Source organism: Limanda limanda, chromosome 14, assembly GCF_963576545.1.
Source record: "Limanda limanda chromosome 14, fLimLim1.1, whole genome shotgun sequence".
NCBI classification, from domain to species: Eukaryota; Metazoa; Chordata; class Actinopteri; order Pleuronectiformes; family Pleuronectidae; genus Limanda; species Limanda limanda.
The window spans coordinates 14,872,099-14,893,809 of record NC_083649.1 but is presented as its reverse complement, the minus strand read 5'-3'; the positions used below and the strand labels follow the sequence as shown (position 1 = coordinate 14,893,809).

The 21,711-nt window shown below is 40.8% G+C and overlaps 1 protein-coding gene across 1 annotated transcript in view; it reads left to right on the top strand.

The window, feature by feature from the left end:
• LOC133019374 (neurexin-2-like) overlaps positions 1-21,711 on the top strand; it is a 94,028-nt gene that overhangs the window by 8,472 nt on the left and 63,845 nt on the right. Inside the window, exons 3-10 of the mRNA XM_061085824.1 lie at positions 50-79; positions 322-333; positions 4,708-5,009; positions 9,447-9,608; positions 13,789-14,218; positions 14,905-15,288; positions 16,197-16,400; positions 19,927-19,953. Coding sequence (XP_060941807.1) covers positions 50-79; positions 322-333; positions 4,708-5,009; positions 9,447-9,608; positions 13,789-14,218; positions 14,905-15,288; positions 16,197-16,400; positions 19,927-19,953 — 1,551 coding nt within the window. The remainder of the gene's footprint in view (positions 1-49; positions 80-321; positions 334-4,707; positions 5,010-9,446; positions 9,609-13,788; positions 14,219-14,904; positions 15,289-16,196; positions 16,401-19,926; positions 19,954-21,711) is intronic.

Here is a 21,711-nt window from a genome sequence, read left to right as displayed (position 1 = left end):
TTTATGAACTTCCTGTTTTCGTATCCTTTTTTCTGTTCTTTCCCTCAAGGTCTGGCGCACCTGATGTTAAACCGCCAAGGTATGGGGTCTATTGGTTTGCTTTTCCTTCCCAGCCACCTGATCACAACATTCCCCCTTCCCCTGAAATCATTTGAGTTAAATGTGCTGCACTAATATTTCCTCTCCTCTTTTCTCATATACTTGCCTCTTCGTTTTTTGCTTCCTGTCATGTTATGCTCACTACTCACTCAATTTTTGTCCGTCAAACCCTTGTCCTGACCACTGACTGAGCTACTGGAACATCACCTTTGACCTCTGCAGTTTTTCGCCAAGGTAATTCATCTACCCTCAAAGCATCTCTTCGGTTTGGTTTCATGATGTTTTCAGAGGAAGTAAACAGGTGTCAACAATAAAGAATGAAGGGATTCAACTGCAAATACAGGACCACACACAAAGCAATTTATTGACTTTCCCATTTAAAATAATCAGACATATAAAGAAAAACACATCAAGGTAATTGGTTCACTCTTGGGGCTGTTGTGAACATCAATTTAATACAGTTATACCAGATAGTGCTGTTTTCTCAAATGTGTGATCGTTGGGTTGTGTATAATCATGATCATTGGGTTGAAAATAGCATTGACCTTAAATCATTGTTACATTTCGGTAGTGTTTATGTATTGAAGTTGCGTATAATTACAGATTCAAGAAAAGAGATGTCAAACCACGTAGCTGGCGGATCGTACAACACTAAAGCGATGATTAACTGGAGTGTTGAATGATATCTGAATTCTAGTCAAGCACTCCTATTTAAAATCTGAGAAGAGAAAAACATTCTCTTCCAGTGCAATGTAGGTAAAAGACTTTACTGCATCATGTCGGTAGCTCTGACCTACATTAAGTCTACTTACTTGCGCTTTGGGTTTCTACCACATGTTGTGAGATTGAGATAAAAGTCTCCATCCTGTCTCCATGGTAATCATTTTTTTCTCTAAACATAGAGAGTGGCTTTGATGACCCTCTGACAGTATAATACTCTGCTCAAGTCTTCATTTTCCTCATCACCGAAATGTTCCTTTGCTCTGTTATCTCGACCGAGCATTTCCTTGGCATGAATTTTGACAAAACAATCCTCTTACAAAGGTTTTCCACATATTTGTTTTGTTATCATACCAGTGCCTGACTTCTTTTTACAGGTCCACACAAAGGACAATTATTCATTAGCAGATTCTGTTTTGTTTTCAATAACACATCATTATATAGGCTGCTTTGTGGCTGTAAATAACAATAGCTCTTGATATCGTGTTTGAATAATGTTTTTCCCACTCCCTTGAAACACAAATATGCGCATATAAAAAAAAGTGTGGCAGTAGCCTGGGTGTTCTCATGTACGTTTTCCGGTGGAGGACTGATTAACACTAATATTAAGGTCATTTACAGTATGAAAAGGCGTAAGCGAATACTTAACATTTTGATAACACCAGTTTTGCAGCGACTATAAATGGTGCAGCTTGAGGCCGTCCTTGACTGTGAAATTAAAGATTAAAGTCTGGGTTCTTTACTGGCTTTGGGACAAACTCGTTTGTGCTCAAAATAACTAATCAGTCATTTTAAGGCCAAAAGATAATGTTGGAGTTAAGCTCATTCTTAAATAGATGTGTATACTGACAGAACAATGCACTTGAATGTACTTGATTTAACCACTGCCTCAAATATTTAGTCAATTGTACAGCAAGTGTGTGTGAAGAGCAGACCACTATGTGGTTTGTTGTGAAATGAGGCCTGAATGTAATTGCTCCATTTCATGCATCAATTATAAGTTAGTAAATTACTGTAGAAACACCTCACCAAGCAATACTCACTTTCTATAATACTTTAGTGACTTGATTGCATATGACTCATTAAAGTTATATTCTCCCATATAATAAACCCTTGCCTGAGGGTGTATTCAAGACTGTGTTTAGTTTTGGTTTGTGTTTATTTTGCCACAAATAATTAAATCTCAATTATACAACACAGGTGCCCCTCTCTTAAAGGAGTTCTGTACTTTCTCAATTAGTTAAACGCTTCTAGCAAACTGCAGTGAATCCAGGAGTGGCTGCTCACTTTGCTTGTGCATACTGAGACATACAGATATGCTGTCAATGTTAAGATTATTCAGGAACAGGTGCCTATTGAGCAGCTGAAGTGTTTGCACGTTCACACCTCGGCCTCCAGACCAGAAGAACAAACTGCTCCCCCACTGTTCCACATGCCCACACTGCCTGACTTAGGTTTGGGTGCAACCAGCCTATAATTGACTCCCTGTCCCCTGAGCAGGGGACAAAGTCAACAACTGCCATCTGTGCCCCGGGCTTTTGTACCAGTTTGAAATTAATCAGTCGTAAAACTTAATATTAATGAGCTATCCACATGTTGGCCTTTATTCATGTGGTATGGCCACTGCAGCAGAGTATATAACTGTAACAGAGGCAGGGACAGGTGGGCTAATATGAATTTGTTGCGGATAATGTCTTCCCACCTTATGGCAAGACATTTTCTTTCAGTGTTTGATGTGCCTTATACTGTGAAAGCTATGAGTTAATGTATAGCTCTGGGCTGCACATTCACAGATACTATATTTTGGACATGGACAAAGGGGCAATACCGGCTGCTGTTAACTGTCTCAAAGTATAACTTGTACAATGTTAAAGTGGCCCACAAGACGCTTTATCTCCCCCTTTATTTTGTAGCTGTGCACTTCATTGAATTGGCCGTGAACAGGGCCTTGAGGACTCACTAGCATTGTACCCTGAATTTAGAGAGGATGCAGATAAGATGGGTGATGCAGAGAGAAGACAATCTGAAGAGAAGCAGCAGAGTCATGTAGAGATTGTTAGCGCTGCCATCATATTCTGCTGAGCCTTCCCTTTCTGCTCATATGGCGATCCATCTGCATGGAGAGGTGGTGCAGTGCAATGATCATATAGCTGCAGCCAAGGTAGAAGGTTGATGGCTCTGCCCCCCCGCTGATAGCTGTCTGCTGCAGCATGCAAAAAGTGCAAATCTGCTCCATGCAGCATCTCTCAGCTGGTGCACAGACTCCAGTCAGGAACTCTAATGCCATTCCCTTGCAGTTGGTGCCAAAGTAGGTCTGAGAGCAAACACAGCCAATATTGCCTCACTCACAAGCTGGTAAATATTGTTGCTGCAGACAATGGCTGACTACAGTCAGCAAGGTAAGCAGGAAAGCAGAGATATGGCCTGCTACCAATCCAATAGCCTCCCACACACTTCTGATCCCTCAAAGACCTTCAAGGGGACTTCAGGGTCATATGGTAGTGGCATCTTACTTATATATAGCTGGGAATGATAGGATGTACACAGGTTATAGTGTAAATGCTCTTGATAAATGGATAATCTCATATCCTTTCTTAAATATTAGGTTAAATGTTAACTATGCCTTTGGGGTTATTATCTTGAAGCACTTACGTTTCAATAATAATTGTCTGGTGTCCCATTATCGCTTTTTTCTATCAGTGTTTGTTACCATCAGTGTCCTTCAATGAAATGTTAAGTTTGACACGTGGAACTTCACATTTAAACTGAACAACAACAGCATAACAAGCTGCTGTCTGCTCAAAAGTTGAGTAACTACACTGTTCAAACAATAGAGACTAATGGGACCACTGATCCTTCTGGCTTAAATTGGCCCTGGAGTTCAGACGCCAACATTTACTGTACACACAAACACGGGCTTAAGAGACAGCTTATCCTTCCTGCTTGAAACAGCTTGCTCAGTGGCTCGCAGGCTGCATCATATAAACATGAAGAGAAATGGTCTATGCTGACTTAAAACAGCCCACTCATGATTTAAAGAATTGTTATGCAATAGTCAGCATAATTCTGTGGTTCAATGTAAAAATGTAAATACCAAAAGTCAGCGCAATGGAATAGAAAATTATCCTGTGGATTTAAATATTGTGAATACTAAGAGTGAGTGTCAGAATGTGTTAATGCTGCAAGGTACTGCTGCAAGGTACTGTATGTGTGTGCAAGGTAAACTACATTTTTTTTTTGCTCATATGGGGGGAAATATATGTGCTGTCAGAATTGTAATGAACATTTAACACACTCACTGTAAATTTATATCTGAATTGTTGGTTGAATTAGATGTTTTACGAAGCCTGACACATTTGTATTGCTATTTTTTTAAGATGGCCCCCTTTGAAATTCTTCCATTTGTTTCAAATGGACCCAGTCGTTTTCTTTGAATAGCTGGACATTGTAGTTTTTATCAAACTACGCTTGAATAGGAGTCAACAGTTCATCTGTTTTGTGCCGTTGGGTAAACTAATGAGTATTTACAGCACTAGAACAGTGTATGTGGGATCAACTAAAGTATAATATTGTTCATGGTAATGAAGCAACATGTTATCCATTGTAGTATGACTCACCACAGTTTCTATGGTGGTCTCTTCAATATTTAAACAATACACAGATCTCCCACTGACAGCACATTCATCCATTAGAATGTAGAGGGATCTTGTTGCGTTTATGAGAAAAGCACTACAAGGGTGCGTTCAAATTTGAATTGATATTAATAAACTTGTTTGGTTTTAGCCTCATTTCCCGAACTATAGCCCCCGCTCTGGTAGTGGATCTATAGATAAGATAAGTCTAATGACAATGCATCAGCAATCTAAGATGTTTTTTCTCCCAACACAGGACAGGAGGAGTCAGTCGCTACGTTCAAAGGCAATGAGTTCTTCAGCTACAACCTGTCCCAGACCCCCATTCAGAGCAGTTCGGACGAGATCACGCTGTCCTTCCGCACCCTCCAGAGGAACGGCCTGCTGCTTCACACGGGGAAATCCGCTGACTATGTCGACCTGTCCCTGAGGAACGGAGCTCTGTGGCTGGTCATCAATCTGGGCTCCGGTGCTTTTGAGGCCCTGGTGGAACCTGCCAGTGGGAAGTTTAATGACAACGTCTGGCATGATGTTCGAGTCACACGCAACCTCCGCCAGGTCTGTATACCACGTATATCTTCCATGCTTTTGGAAAGAGATACAGTTTGCAGGTTTTTTTTGATCCTGTCATAAAATCAGCATCTGATATAAAAGGTTTAAAAAGATATACATACAGTATATATATATTATCTTGAACATTTTTATCAGATCCAGGTAATACCAGTTTGATGCAAACAGTGATAAAGTCCTGAGGCGACTACCAGTGTACTGTATTGGTTTCTGTCGAATGTTTAATATTTCTGCTGTGCTGGATTGCCACTCTCCCGTTTTTCCACATTCTGATAGATATTACAAGCTTACGTTAGGTCATGGCCCTCTTTCTCATGAAATAGATTGCTTTGTTGGAAGTCTGTCCTTTAATAATCACTGCCTCGCTTTTTTCTGCACTCGCAAGATTGCTATAAAGGTCATTTTAACTTATTGAAAGAAAGACTCGTTTTAGAGCAGTATCCATCATTTTCATTTATCCTGCATGCCTGATGAAGTCTCTGGAGCCTGTTCATTCGCTATCTTTACAGATCAATAATATCTCCCACAGATTTTCAGATTTTTACAAAATTAACTTCACCAACAACCCGAAACAAATGTGTGTGGCTGAAGGCAGCTATCCAGCACTGCAGGAGTAGGTCATGCAAGGAAAAAGTGAAGCTTATATACTGAATACAGCCACTGCATGTGTAAAACACTGTACTTCTAATTTTTTTTTTAGATTTTATTAGGGAAAGGAAATAAAACAAATTATACATCGATATTTTCAATGTCTTTCAAATTACCATATTCCACTTACATGTGTATAAGCTCATGCAGCGTGAAGTAGTCATATCTCAGCCACCAGGAATTATTTTAGTCTAAAATCTTCAATCTTCACATAGTGGCGTACTATTAATTCATCATTTATCTTAATTACTTGTATGTATCACTACTACATTCAGTATGCAGCTTTTACATTTCACCTTAATGCTTATTCCAGACAGACATTATAATTCTGTACCCCAGCAAAGTACAACTTGGCCATAAGGTTTCATATTCATTAAAGTTGTCCACTGGACAGAGCACAGCGCTTGAGTCCCAAAAGAATTCACTTCGAGGATGTCTCTTTGCATTAAATGTTCCCTTTTGTAAGTGTTCAGTCATTAAACAGTAAGAAGTCTTGCTACGATACCTTGAAGCTTCACTTATTAATGCTTTTTCATTTTAACACTAAATTATTAACATAGTTTCAGTGAAAACCTACAGACAATTACCCATTAATGCAGGTCTATGGAGTGTTTTAAATTTGCAAATTTGTATCATCCGTCTTGTTTCGAGTAAGAATGGCTGACAAGCAGCAAAGCAGTTTTGATAAAGAGGCTTCTTGAGCTGCACCGCAGGACAAACTGTGGACACACAGAATTAACAACGGCCTGTTAAAGAAACATAAAGATATTTTCCTCGGGAGTTGGTAGAGACCAAAAAAGAGAGTAAATATCAAAATAATATCCACTGAAACTCTGAATGCTAATTTTGCAGTTTTCAAATGTGCCAACAGCTTCGTTCATACAACTTAAACTCGTTTATTTTATTTTTTGGACACTTTACTCTTTACCAAGTAGAATGGCTCTCACATACCTCAAGGCCCAACAGTCAAGCTCCACTAAATTGCACAGTTATAGATATCCATCCACTCAGTGCTCATAGTTCCATGTCCATAAGTTCACTGAGTAAAACTGTTTGCAAACATAACAACAAATTACAGAACATAATTAGCAGACTGGTGTTTATAGCCACTTATACTCTATAATCACTGTCTTTGAGCTCTGTTTTGGTCTCTACCTCCAGTAAGACATATCTGGCTGGTTACGCTCCAGTATGTTCACCAGTTACTCACTGACAGTTTCTCATTGGTTGGGTCGTGTACAATGTATTTTTACCAACATTTTTGCCACTAAAATCAGCTCCAGAAAAAGGTGCAGCCACTGTAAGTTGCAGTGATCTCAACATATTTCTAACACAGCTAATTATATTGTAATGTATACGTTTAACATATTCATCAGATGGACTTGATGACACTGGTAATAAAATGCCAGAGCTGTGCTTAATTAATATTTTTGCAGCATTAACGCAGTGTGTCAGCACATTGTTAACTTTCTGTGCTTCAGTCTGACAATGCACTTGGCACCTATTGGGAAGCGGACGCAGAACGCCGAGGGACACAAATGGCATCAGTTCAAACAGAACTAAGATGTAATTTAATACTCTCACCTCAAAAATTTGCTTCTGGTCACTTACTGTATCGAATGCATCTAAGCCACAGCGACAACATGTTTCTCTGTGCAGTGTAATGCATTTAAACGATTAATTTCTTTGCAAAAGCAGTACTCATTTCGTATCTAACTCTCTAATCATCCCCACCAATATATTCTGTAGTTGTCGTTTTAACCTGCATATAAAAGTGCATCTTCCTCCACATCTATTTCCTCACCCTGGCTTCCAGAGGAGCGCAAATCCAATGCTTAACCCTTAATATGCTTTCAGCCATGCATTTGATCCCTGTGTAAATTGCTTTCCCCTCAGATAAGTTACGTCCCTGACACGTTGATAGGAGGAACTGTAACTCTCAAGAGAGTGCTGGTGGAAACATTTTATTAGATCCGGTGGAGCTTTTCAGGCTAGAATTCCGCCTATTTCCATCTCCCCTTCCATCCATCCTTTCTTCTGCTGTCATGGTCAAACTGATTGGGGCTTTTTCTCTCTCCTCTTCTGACCTTTATTAATGATGCATGCATATATTTACAGGATTGTACAGTAGGCTACACACTATTTGCTAACATACACATCCTATATCTTTTGTTCCCTTTAACTACATTGCTCTCGTCTTAGTGTAACTATTGGCTCCACTTACACATCAGTGTTTTGCTCTCAGACATGCACTGAAGTCTGGACATTTTCCTGACATTACCCAGAGGGACTGTATGTGAGAAGGCAATGTCATTTGAGTCATGTGCTCCGGATATTTTACGGAACTTCTGCCAGGCCCTCTAAAAATGTCGGAAGAATGTCTGAGTGAGCCCATCAGAGAATACAGCAGGAAAATGTGTAGAAAATTCACAGCTAGCGAGTAAGGGTGTTACATGCATTTCCAACACGTAACAGACGCGAAATTTAAAAAATACTAATAGGCTATTTCAGGATTACAAAAAGGTGTCAAACATGTAGAGGGAGCAGACAAAGAGACAAGAGATTTGATGTTTTTGGTGATAAGAACCAATGCCGGTGTTGATGGGCTCCACTGGTTACCTGTTGGGATTGATTTTAAGATTTGACTGATCACCATTAAGGCTCGCCTTTTCTGACAGCCTAAAGTGGAGGCTTAGTGCTTTTGCCATCAGGGCCCCTCTGCTTTTGAAGGACCTGCCTGAGGAGATAAGGCTCGCTGATTCAGTGACTTCTTTTTACATCACTTCTTAAAACCCATTTTACAGACTTGCCCTCATTCGTATTCATATTCATAGTGTTAATAATAACATTACTGCAATGGGTTAAAATTATCTTCTTTGATACCATTATGAAATGAAAAATCCTAAATCAAACCCCATTAAAGATTAAACTATTCAACACTAAATAATGTGTAGTGAAGGTGCAGGGGCTGTTTTACCCGACAACAAAAGGAGCAGGTCCCTCACCTTACATATAAATTGCTCTCTGATATTTAGTTTTCTTTGATACTGCCCTGATTTTGACTTTGAATTGTGTTAATGACATCTCTCCACTCACATAGTGCCTTTTTTTAAAAAGGATTTTGAATGGTTTGAGACCAATTAACTGAATTTTTTAACAAAATTATCCCTGTGTCTTGTAAGAGCTGTTATTTCTCATTTTAGAATAAAAAACAATTCATCACAGGCAGTGCAATTTAAAAAATAATTTTACAGTAGATTATTCTTAATATATTCCCCCCCACACACACACAAATTATCATCATTTTTCACATATTATTCCAAAGTGGGAGCTGTTATGTTTGTGCAGTTATACTCGATAACTGTAGGCTCATTGTCATGGCAACAGGCGTATCATTTTTTACCTATATAGCCCTGCTCATTCCCATTGTCTCTGTGTGCTAATGTCTTTGTTTCCTTTGTTCCTTTGTGCTAATGAGACTCATGCAACAATAATTGTCTTTTGTTGCTGCAAATATAAGTAATGTAGATTGTCATCTTCATATCTCTAATCTTAAATAAATTGAGAAACTTGCATTGATATTGCTCTGGAGCCATTTGAAGTAATTTTCATGAAACACTGCCTCGCCTGTAACCCTGCTTGTATATCAGAAACTGGGATCTGCAGAGAATATTGAACTAAAGCATGAAATAATTAGGGCAGTTATTTCTGTTTGACTTCAGGTCTCTTTACGTCTCGCGTTTTGTTTTCCTGGCACTCCCCGCATGGATCCTCTAGGTGACGATCTTGGTGGACGGCATTCTCACCACCACGGGCTACACCCAGGACGACTACACCATGCTGGGCTCCGATGATCTCTTCTACATAGGGGGCAGCCTAAACACAGCTGATCTGCCAGGCTCCCCAGTCAGCAACAACTTCATGGGCTGTCTGAAAGATGTGAGTACAGATTTGACCTCAGTCTCGCTGGAAATACTATCCTGCCCTCGCCTAACCCTTTCCTCTTTGTAGAGCATGCTCTGCGCATTGAAAATCCCCCCCTCACATGCGTATTGATTCTCCGGTTGTAGGTGGTTTGAAGGAGAAACATTTAGCTGAGAGGCTGAGCGTATGCATTTATAGATTCCTGTGGGAATCCCTTTGAGAGCGTAGCACCTATTATATGTTAGAAACAGATAAATCCCCTCAGGTTCATCCCTGAAACACAGTCTGAACTGAGTTTCTATCTCCACTTTCACATTTTAGAAGCTTTTCAGCTCCGGCCTGTTCCTGTCACATTGATTATCTTGAGCAAGCAAGTTAAGATCATGTACTTTGCAATAAAATTAGTGTAGGCAAAGCAATGAATTATGGGTTAATGCCCAATTTCAGCCCAGTCTCACAAATTTTTAATGAAGTGAGCAATCTCATAAAAAGCAAATGATGTGCTGTGTGCATTAAAAAGTAAGACATTCTTTCCCTTTTCTTGAAGAGGGATTTGGAGGAGACATGACTAAAAGGCTGTAGTTTGATGTTTCAATGAGGTGGAAATTAAGTGCACAGACATCACAGTGGCATATGGGTGTGTATATAATTTTTTAGGGTCAATACCCTACTTAAACAAATAACTCTTCCCTCAGTGACACTTGCGACAAAAAAAATATAAGGCCATTCATGCTGCAAACACTTATAAACCGGGATTAAGCTCTGCACTTGAAGCCCATTGGCCGGTTGCATGGAATTCAGCTGTGAGCACAAAGCACCAAGGACAGAACAGACGCATCCCTTAGAAATGGGATACACAAAATGCACAATGCACAGAGTAGAAATAACCTAAGTAAGCTAGTAACAGCATTGGCTTGTTGAGCGAAGCATTAGGAGCAGCGGCTTCAATATGTGTTGAAGAGTCGGAGCTGGACGCATTATGAAGACATGGTCAGGTTACCCTGTTAAAAGTAGATTGATGACACATTTGAATATCGTTGAATGGAACAGAATGTGTTCAAAGTGGTGAATCTTATCCACAACAAGTTATGTGTGTTTCAAAGTTCAGACCCATGATGACGCATAAATAGAAAGTTTTAATGTCCACTTCAGCCCAGACTGAAATATCTGGGCCATTATCGCATGGATCGTCATGACATTTGGACAAATGTTTGTTGTGCCCTAGGGATGAATAATGCAGAAATAATTCCTCTAGCGCCACCATGAGGTCGACATTTGTGGTTTTAAACAACATGGCTCAACAACAGTTTTATTATTAAAGAGAATATTTAATCACTTGTTCATCCGGAATTTTCCTCCATCATCATCAGGTTAAAACTTCACTTTGGCCTATTACCAAAGCGCTGAAAAAATAATGTGTTGATCACATCTACCAGTGAGGTTAAGTTTTAGTCTGCGTATGTTTGTTTACAAACAGTACTGGACAGATTACCAGGACAACTGGTGAAAAGATGTGGTAGGGGTCTGAAAAAATGCATTAAACTTGATTCATATCCCGATGACACGACGCGTCCAGGACATGTTTTTACTTATTTTAACATTGTGAGAGAGAGCGTTTTTAAACATTTTCATTTATTGCTCAGATAATAATTCACGGATTTCGAGGAAGACTAATATTTTAAAAATTTTGTGCAGATCCAAATACAAATCTAGTGAATTTAAATGTGGTTTCATAGGGGCCGTTGGGCCTTGGTGGAGGAATGTGCTCTACTGAGTGTGACTCTAGTTTACATGCTCTAACAGACTTAAAGTTGAGTGGTGAGGTGCTATAAACATGAGCTAGTTAGCATTATGTAAATGTGTAGCATATATTGAGCATTGAAGTTTGAAGCCAAATCATTATGTCCATTAAACTCTCCAGTAAATACATAGAAGTAATTAGTATTGTGTGCTACACTTTCAGCAGAATTTGTTAATTAAACACATTAACATATGAAAGCACTCAAGCATTTGCTCGATGATTCTTACATGGAGAGGCTGCATAATTACTCTGCAGCGTGAATACACTGAAATGAAAATGAGTTGTTATTTACGGACAGGTTATTGTTAGTCTCCGCGCTGCAACCTCCGCTCTGTGGGCGGCGGTGCTGGTGGTGGTGTTCAGACTTACTACTACGGTGTCACACAGATTTTGCTATGGGCATGCAGAGTATGACAGGATATCGAGTCACGATGACGGGATGACAAACCGGAGGAGTCCCGCCACAGAGGGTGAGCGGTGGCAGGGGCAGAGATGATCAAATGGGATCCGCCTGCCAGCAAAAATCCAGGAGCCAGGTTCAAAGGCGGGTCAGTCCCAGCCCGATCCGTGAGTGTGGTGGTTAACCAGGGGACCAAAACTCTAAAGTCATACATATTCATTTAAAATAGAGAAGTGAGAAGCGCCTAACATATTTATTGTATAAGCAAGGGATATATTTAAGGGGATAACTGTCGTATCTTATTGCACGCAGAGAGCTTGGGCCATGACTAATCTCTTTAGACGGTACATGATAATAGATGTGAGTGCTGCTGGGTGGAGGCCATCAGGTTCATCAGGTACATAAAAAATAATGGCCACTTTCAGACGAATGTCAAGACTACGAATACGAGCAGGGAGAGATGAATTGGTCTCTGAAGTCGCCCTGGTCTGCAGTGTGTGTGCCCACAGGATATCCCGCACACAACATCATTAGGTTCCTCTGCTTTAAGGCTTCAGAGATTGTTCTCAATTTGGCTAAGAAGAATGTGTTAGCAGCAGAGAAGGTCATGCATTCTCCGGCTGCTGTTATTTTTCACTTCTTGAGCACGCACGACTCTTTAGGACTTTGTCAGTCGACTTTGGACGTGTTTTATCCTCGAGGTCCTGAGCCAACTGAAGTGGTGAAATAGGACTCCACTTCCTGTATTGTCCTTTTGGATTATATAATATGCTTGTGGAGGTCACAGCTTGCAGTTCTGTAGCCATCGATGCATTTTTGTGTTAGACGTGATGTTCCTGTAGTTGTAAACAACGCCTGTACTGCTTTAAGTGGCCGTCTTCCCGTTTGAAAACGGCACGTTACACCCTTTTCTCGATGGTCGGTTTCACCATCTGATTTCACTGCTTAATTGGTCACACTGAGCCAGTGTGAAGTGTGATATTGGCTCAAATTGCCTCTCGGCTCCGCTGTTAGTCCTCTGTGCAGCGTGGTGCGTCACCTCAGGCAGTGGCTGGTCGCAGAGTGATGTGGCAGATAACAGTGGGCTCGGGGTGACTTACCACTGATAGAAAATGAGACAAGGATTGCTGTCTCCTGCTGTGCATATTGATGAGCCCAGAATATAGGAAGTGGGAAATAACACGACGTCGGCACAGAGGAGCCGCGGCGGGCGTTGTATTGAAGTATGCTTTGAGTATCAACAGGGTATTATATATCATGTATTTTGTTTAAGTATGTATGTTTAAATGGGGGTGGGGGCTTTCTGTGCTTCCTGTGATTGATCTCGAATATCAAATCAATAGCCACAACAGACACTGTGGCAGTGGGAGGTCTGTTGTTCAGCCGCTGCAGTTAAATCAGATTTTTCCTTCACTGCTTCTGCATCACAAGCTCAGAAATAGCAACACACGATAGTGAGAACGTGTGCCCTCTTACATTAACCTCTTTAAATAATGACCATAAATAATTGTGTGACACTTGTCGAGTCCACCTCTCTCCCTTCCTCATGACTCAAACAGAAGTGAGTCAGCTAAATGCCTGCAATGTTTGCGCCTTAATATAAATGCTTTTTTTTCCTCATAACAGTTTTGAAGTATGTGTGATTAAGCAGAAATGTCCAGATCCAAAAGAAAAAAACAACCCAGATGCTGAGAAGAAGAATGTCTGGACTTTGAGTAGCAGTAAAATACAAAGTGTTCAGTTTTACAAGCTTCCTCTTTATAATTAAAGGTGCCAGTTTATATAACGCAACTCTGGGAATTAAAGCCTCGGGACATTTCTGTCACAGCTCTGAGTGAGAAGATGATTCGACGTGTTTGCAGCTGCACGTCCCTGTGGACATTACTGTGTCCTATCGATCCTGGTTTGCATTAATGAGCCATATTCAACCTTTGCACTGAATCAATTGCTCTTTCCAACTGTCTTCTCACTGTGACATCTCTCTCACTTATTAGGTGGTCTACAAGAACGATGAGTTTAGGCTGGAACTGTCACGGCTGGCGGAACAGCAAGACTCCAGGATCAGTATCCATGGTGACCTGATATTCAGCTGCGAGAACGTTGAGGCCCTGGAGCCGGTCACCTTCGACACGCCGTCTGCCTACTTGACATTGCCCAGGTGGAACACGAAGAAGACGGGCGCCATATCTTTCGACTTCCGCACCACAGAGCCCAGCGGCCTGCTGTTGTTCAGTCACGGCAGCCTGCAGGGAACGCAGCCCGACAAGAAGCCCAGGGCCGACTTCTTCGCCATAGAGCTGCTGGATGGATTGCTCTACCTGGTCATGGATATGGGCTCTGGCAGCATCAAGATGAAAGCCAGTAACGTGAGGCTCAGTGGTGGCGAGTGGTGCCATGTGGAGTTCCACAGGAAAGGGCGCAACGGTGAGATAATTCAGCCTGTTTGTGGAGGCAGACGGAGCCTTCTGTCCGCTTCTGTTACCGTGTCTCCAGTTTAAGCTGCGGTGCAGAAAAACTTCCAATCTGTGAAATTGCCATATGCTAACACGGATACAGTCACATCAGCACATCCTCGCATGTGCTTCACGGCGGTGGCGAAATGTGGTTGCATATTAGGATTTAATTAGAACAATATTTTAGTTGCTATAATATATGTATGACATTTTGAAATCTGTGTTAACCTATTTCACAAGTGGCCAATTATACGGTCACACACCTCAATTTAGGAAATGTCTGCCTTATTAGTGCAATCCAAATGTCTGCCTTATTAGTTGGAGGCAAAAAAATTATTACACACAGTGTCTTCGACTGCTTCCTTCACAATTCTATAAATACGTTTCCCTCCTTCTCAGGCGGATATGACAATGCACATTTGTCATTTAATTCTTCAACTTTCCAGAGAGAGTTTTACTTTCAGTGTCAGTTCCCAGAGACTGGCAGTGCAGTTTCTTTATATTTTTTCAAGAAGCGGAGGCCGGTGCCCACTTCCTCATTCTCACAGTGTGCTCTCACTTTTCACTTAGCACAACCCACACACACCTGTCTTCATTTTCAGCTACAAAAATATTGTATCAGTCGGGGTTGAGTCACTGCTAATGCTTGCCCTACAGGCTTCATCTCTGTGAACAGCCAGAGCATCCCCTTCTCCACTAATGAAGGCAGCGAGATCCTCGACCTAGATGGGGACATGTATCTTGGAGGATTACCTGAGGACCGCCAAGCTCTCATGCTGCCCCCTGAGGTGTGGACCGCCTCCCTCGGCCTCGGCTACGTTGGCTGTGTCAGGGACCTCTTCATTGACGGACAGAGCCGCAACCTGTGGAGGCTGGCGGAGGTTCAGAGCGCCACAGGTGTCAGCAGCGTCTGCACTAGAGAGACTCACACACGGTGTGCCAAAGACACGTGTCCCAACGGCGGTCACTGCAGAGAAGGCTGGAACCGTCACATTTGTGACTGCAATGGCACTGGGTACCTCGGTCTGAGCTGTGATAAGGGTAAGATTTCATGAGAAGGATGGTGGTGGTGGTGGTGGTGGTGATGGTGGAGGGGGATGGTGGAGGGGGATGATAGGTGGTGGTGAATTGCTGCTGCAAACCTTTTAACACACCTTGGCCAGTATTTTATTTATTAACCCAGCAGCATAGTGGCTTTAAAGTGCCTGCACAGATGAAAAGATGTGGATGCAAAGACATTTCATTATCAAACCTTAATGCTGAAACCTGCCAACAATAATCATTTTATTTGCAACTGCAGCATGATCATCCACATGCTGTATAATGTCATATCGATTCAAATGGGAACCATGATATCAGGGCAAAATAACCTTTTCTTTCCTCTGCTAAGCAGTCGAGGAGACATGAAACAGACAATAGAAAATTCAGCGGTGTTTCATTTGAGCCATTCAAAAATAAATTACAGTCTTTTCCTACAGTGCAGTGATTCATTAATGAAGTGTCAGTATCATGAGGTTAGGAGTGTGATGTGTGTTTCTTCAGAAACGCTGTGCCGCTCCGGCAGAGTGATTCAGGCCGAAATCACTCTGCATTTACCATGCAGATGGTTTTCTCACAGAGAGGCCAAATTATGCAGATCTATTGGCAGCTAATAGCATGAGGGATATATGGAAATCCCTCTTGTATTGCGCTATGATGGGTATAAATCCTTCAGAAATTTGATTGCTGCTGCAATCTTTCCGCTGTCTTTGCATGCTCCAGGCTGTTTCTGCCATCTGGTGCGGCTGATGAAAACTGCAATCTGAAATGATATCACAGTGTACCTGAGATAAGCTCTAAGAGAAATTAGGTTTCACACCATAAATGCCACTTTGTGGTTTTCATTTGCTGTTGTGATTCCCTCTGGTGTTCACTGTGTGCTAATGCCTCGTGTTTTCTGAAACCTGCAGAGGCCACCACGGTGAGCTATGACGGCAGCATGTATCTGAAGGTGGTGCTGCCAAGGACGCTGCACACGGAGGCCGAGGACGTGTCCCTGCGCTTCATGTCCCAGAGGGCCTTTGGGTTGCTGATGGCCACCACGTCTCACCAGTCAGCGGACACCCTGCGTTTGGAGCTGGACGGAGGCAGAGTCAAACTCACTGTGAACCTGGGTAATGCTGCTGCTGCTGCACAGGCCAGCAGATAATTCTACTTGACCTTTCAGGACGTGTGACCCAGCAAGAGTTCTCATCCTATTCGTTTCTGACTCAGACTCTCTCATACCCATACACACTTATACAATAACTACAGTTGCTTAAAAAAATAAAAGCAGAGCAAAGCTTTGTGCAAATATCTTATAATAAAAGACCCAATGCATTTTTCCAATGTATCTCATTTAAATATATTGAACTGGAATGAGTCAATTAGGTTGTCATTTTATAACAAAGATTTAATCTTAATTTTCAACATTATTTCTGTCAGCTACTTTTTAGTTTACTTATTATAAGATATAAAATAATTACAATTTTAAGACCTAAATCTAAAATCTGCCTATTTCCCTCGATAACATATTCTGCTCCCAACAGATCTTTTTTTTAAAGTAAATAGAGCTTCTGTATTGATTAATTTAATCATTTCCATACAACATTAAATACGGAAAACGGTAGATGAACATTTTTTACCAATTAAAACGTGAACTTCCATTTAAATTAATGTTTTTTTTTCAACTTCTATCTGGATTTCACAAGTGGTTCATTTATAGATGGGATTGAAAGATATAATTAGTCCTTTTGGGACACGCACTTTTTCCCTGGCAGCTGACTGGGTTTATCATGATGCTTGCAGGGTATCAACAATTAAAATGATTGATTAAAAAATGAAAAATGTTGATATCTTCTGGATTCAATCCTAAACTAAATATAACTCTTAAATGACAAATTCAAGGACAGTGCGTGACTGTCCTTGTAGGGATACAAGTTATGTTTATATGCAGTCTTAATTAATACCCACATTTCCCCCACGGGGATCAATAAAGGATTTCCTTATTTAATCACCACAACACACTGAGGTCTGACGTGCATCATGCATACAAAAAACAGATACAAAATATTCATATTGATAATTTATTTTTATGGTAGTTTATAGATATTATTATAACGTTTTAGCAGAATTATTTTTATGTAGGACAGTTTTGTCTTTATTGGAAATATGACCATATAGAGACAGACAGGGAAGAGGATGAGATGTAGCGAAGATCCACAACCAGAATACAAATGAAGACATCCGTTATTATATTGTATGCACTTTAAACATTCATCTTCTCTGTGGTGGTGTCAAAACGTGGATTAGAACATCATCTTTTTTTAGGTTGGCAATCGTTTCATCCACTAACATGGAGGAGGCAGGGTTTATGACTTATAGTATAGCCAGCCACCAGGTGGTGATCAGGACATTTTGGCTTCACTTTTCAGAACCAGTCATGTAATCCATCTTTATTAACCGTCCGTGCTTTCTCTAATGAAAATAGAAACATGTAGGTACCGTAAAAAACTCAACATATCAAGAAAACATTCATCTTAAAAACAATTTATATGAAGGTGTATTAAAACTCAAGTACCCTTTTAAGCAACTGTAGGTGTGTATATATATTCTGCCTTTCTCTATGTCTCTGTCTCTCTCTCTCTCAGTTCATCCACTGGTCAGGTCCCATCTGACCGTCTAAGCTCTTTCAGCCCTTCAATGGCTTGTCTGCAGTTCAAGGAGAAGGCAGTCAGGGACCAGATCCGCCATTATGCTGAGACATAACCACTTAGGCTGCTCGTGCAGGGGATGTGGCCATTGTAGTTCCCTCCCCTCGCATTCACGGCCCTGTCCACTTTAAAGTTGCTTCCCTGAACAGAAGACACACACGCACACACATTGACCCACACATGCACACACATGGACGCACACACACACACACACACACACACACACAAACACACACATGAAGTAGAAAGTCACTCTGGTCTCTGGCTGTCTGTATCCACTGCTCTGTGATGGTTGACAGTTCGAGAGCACTCCTCAGCCACACGACTTACACCAATATATGCATGTACAGCTGAATAAATTGATTGCATTATTCAGATACAGTGATGTGGGAAGTGATGGGTAGAGGAATCCATTTTAAGGCTATTATAATTTAATACTGCAGATGGATTCGGAAAATATTAGCTGTTGCAGACACGAGAAACTCTTAGCGGCTGTTGTCATGTGTTTCATGGTGTAAGGCTCATTGTGGCTGCAGGTTGTGCAAATCGCCTCTTTCCTCTGTATTTAACGTGGGAAATATGTTAACATCAGGCCTGCAGGACAAGCAGGACACTTCCTTTAACAGCAGTTTGAGTTTAAGAGTGAATAACAAGGTTCGGCCATTTGAGTAGAGGTTCTCCAGTAAAGTAGATCAGATTTTCCAAACCAATCAGACGTATTAAATCACACATTCGGGACTTTCTCCGTAGATCTCAGTGGAATTAATCACCCACATGAATCTGTGCATCTCTAATGATGTTATGGAGGCAATCCAACATGTTGTGTGAGTGAGAGCTCAGCTGCCACTACGATGCTGTGAATACGCTGCTATTCAGAGAGATTTTACATCGCTCGCATTGATACACAGTTCTATTTAGATCAAGTTCATACATATAGTGAAATAAATGAGTTTTATATTGGGAAATATCAAATATCAATCATTTGACGCCTAAACACATCTCAACTAAAACCTGTAACTTTGCTCTGCTTCAGTCTAGTAAAATAAAATATGGCACCGATAATGTTTAAATGTTGTGCTATGGATTGCTAGAGGTACTGGGGCCAAAACTGTGTGATTTCGTGGAGGATATTAAATAAATTGTAAATCTGCGGAGATAAAATCTTTCATTTATGAGAGATACACTCTATTCATTTTGGGAATTTTATATTTGAGTCAACAAGACGTCAACACAATATTGAAAGAAAACACACTCAGAAAATGATCTGTCTCGAAGCTGAGATGATTATATCTGTTGAGAAACCATTTATTGCAGATTGTGCATAATTCCTGTAATTGCCGTGTTGTTCAGTCGCCACTCACACCTGCTCTTTGCAGTAACATCAATGTGCTGCTTTTTATTCTATTTCAAATGTTTAAATTTTCATCACTACCTCTCTCAGAGCCAGAAGAGGTTTCATTTTACCGTTCCCGTTATCTGTGTCAGACAATTTTCCTCACGGCAGTGCACGCTTGCCGAATTACTCCAAAGCACATATCAGAAAAATAACAGTCAAATCCATTTGCTCCTTTTGAAACGTATGCAGCCGTGTCAAGAGTCGATACCAACGCTAAAATACATTTACTGGTGCACCTCTACTTTTATGGCCAACAAAACTCTTATTGATCCGAACTTTGATCGGCTCTATTGTCCTTCCAGCAGTGCCAGCAGTACCACCTGCTGAGGATTTTTATTTCACTCAACGTTCCCCCGTTTTCTCTAATGTTATGTACGCTGCGGGGAGGAAAGTGGCGGTTTAGACTCTCGAGGCTGTCCCCGGATGGTGGGCTCTAAAAAGCACTGAAGTGTCTGCAGAATGTACCTTGAAGGATGTGAAATATTCTCCTCTTTTTGTGCTGTTTCTTTCTTTTTTCCTTTAATCTCACCATCTCACTCTCTCTCTCACCAGATTGTATCAGGATAGACTGTAATCTCAGTAAGTGTCTCCTACGATTATTTACTCTAACGTGATTTCGAGAACATGCTCTGTGGTGTAACCATGTGCCTCTTGCTCTATTCCCTTATGAAACAGAACATAATTAATTTACTCTGCCCCACAATTCTCCTTGTTTACTGTTGCTGCTCTGCTGCTCATCTCAAAGATAAGAACAACAATAAGCCTTTACTGTTGTACGCTGCAATATAATTGCATACTTCCGCACTGCGCTCATCAAATGCACATTTTAGCAACAATCTGAATTCCACATTGTCTCATAATTGCAATGTTATAATGTTGTAATCAAATCTGACATGCTGTAGTGCTGCCAATAACGCTATCATTCATTTGCCTTTGACGAACATCTGATAATTGGGTTCAATCTAGTTCAAGTGCAATCAACAATAATTTGTAGGCAGAGAAGCAACGCTTGGTTTGGAGGGAAAAAATGGATTTCATTAGTGGTTAATCACAGTGCGGTGGCAGAGCTGAGATCCATTTAAAGGTTAGCCTGATATCTGATCAATAGGTAAGTACGAGACAAGTGTGTTGAAAAGTGTGAGAGCAAATGGTTTGTTGCAGACGATTCTTTCTATTTTAGGAGAGCGACTATGTGAGGGTATGTTCTCTTAAAGAAGAGTAAAACATCAGATGTTTTAAATGAGGAATCTTTGAAGTCAGTCGCTGTTATCCTTCCTTCTTATGCACTAAAGGTTTTAATTGAAGAACCAGAGGATTTGTCTAAATCGGGACCATAACGGTACCACAATTTGCAAAGATAAGACAATTATATTTTTGACATCCATGTACAACTCCTGTTATGAGATGCCCATTTACTGTCAATCATTCCCTGTCATGCACAATGTGTACTAGAAAATAACAATTCTGAACAAATTCATATATTTATTGTTAGTATTGTAACTGCTCTTTCTTAATTAACAAAAAGAAAGAACGGACAGGGGCCTAGCAGACCCCTTGCTCCACCTCTGCATACGCCCCTATGTAAAAAGCCCCCTATACCAGATCAGATATAAAATGCAGAGGAAACGCAGATCGACTAAACTATATAAATGTATGAAATGTATAAAATCCTTCAACATAAAAAATGGCTTAGTTCAAGAACAGTCCGGGAAACCTGACCATAAAGTGAAAAGCATCCATCAAATGCATTTTCATGAATTTAAATGAGCGAACATAATGCGATTGATTAAAAGGCAGATGAACGCCAGCGGCAGATCTTCCTCCGTATTAGCAGGATGGATTTTTACTGGTATCCTACGCTCTGGTGAAATGGAGAGGTACTTTGGGGTCGCGGCGTGATGATGTTGGAATTTATGATGCAGATTGTTGCCCTCACCTGATAGCGAGCGACAGGCAATTTGAGTTTAGGTTCGAGGTGAGAAACAGATAAAAAGCTGCTGCCAGTGGAGAGGTGAGCGGCTCTCTGATACAGATCATCCAATACAGAGGAGGCTTATGAAAAGTTATCGCTATAATCGAGCGCTGGCTGAAAGCTTGTTTCCACTCCTCATGAATGAATAATATTTCCTGGCTTCTCTAACATAAAACATTTAACTGCTCATTTTTCCAGCCGCTTGAATATTGGAGCCATTAGATCTTATTTATGATCGCTGCAGCCACTGTTTCTCTCACACATATTTTGACTTTACATGTGTGGAAAAATCTATAACCAACAGTCTACACTGTAAATCTGTCTCATCTCAATCTATTGATCTGAAGGTTTAGAGGCTGCAATGC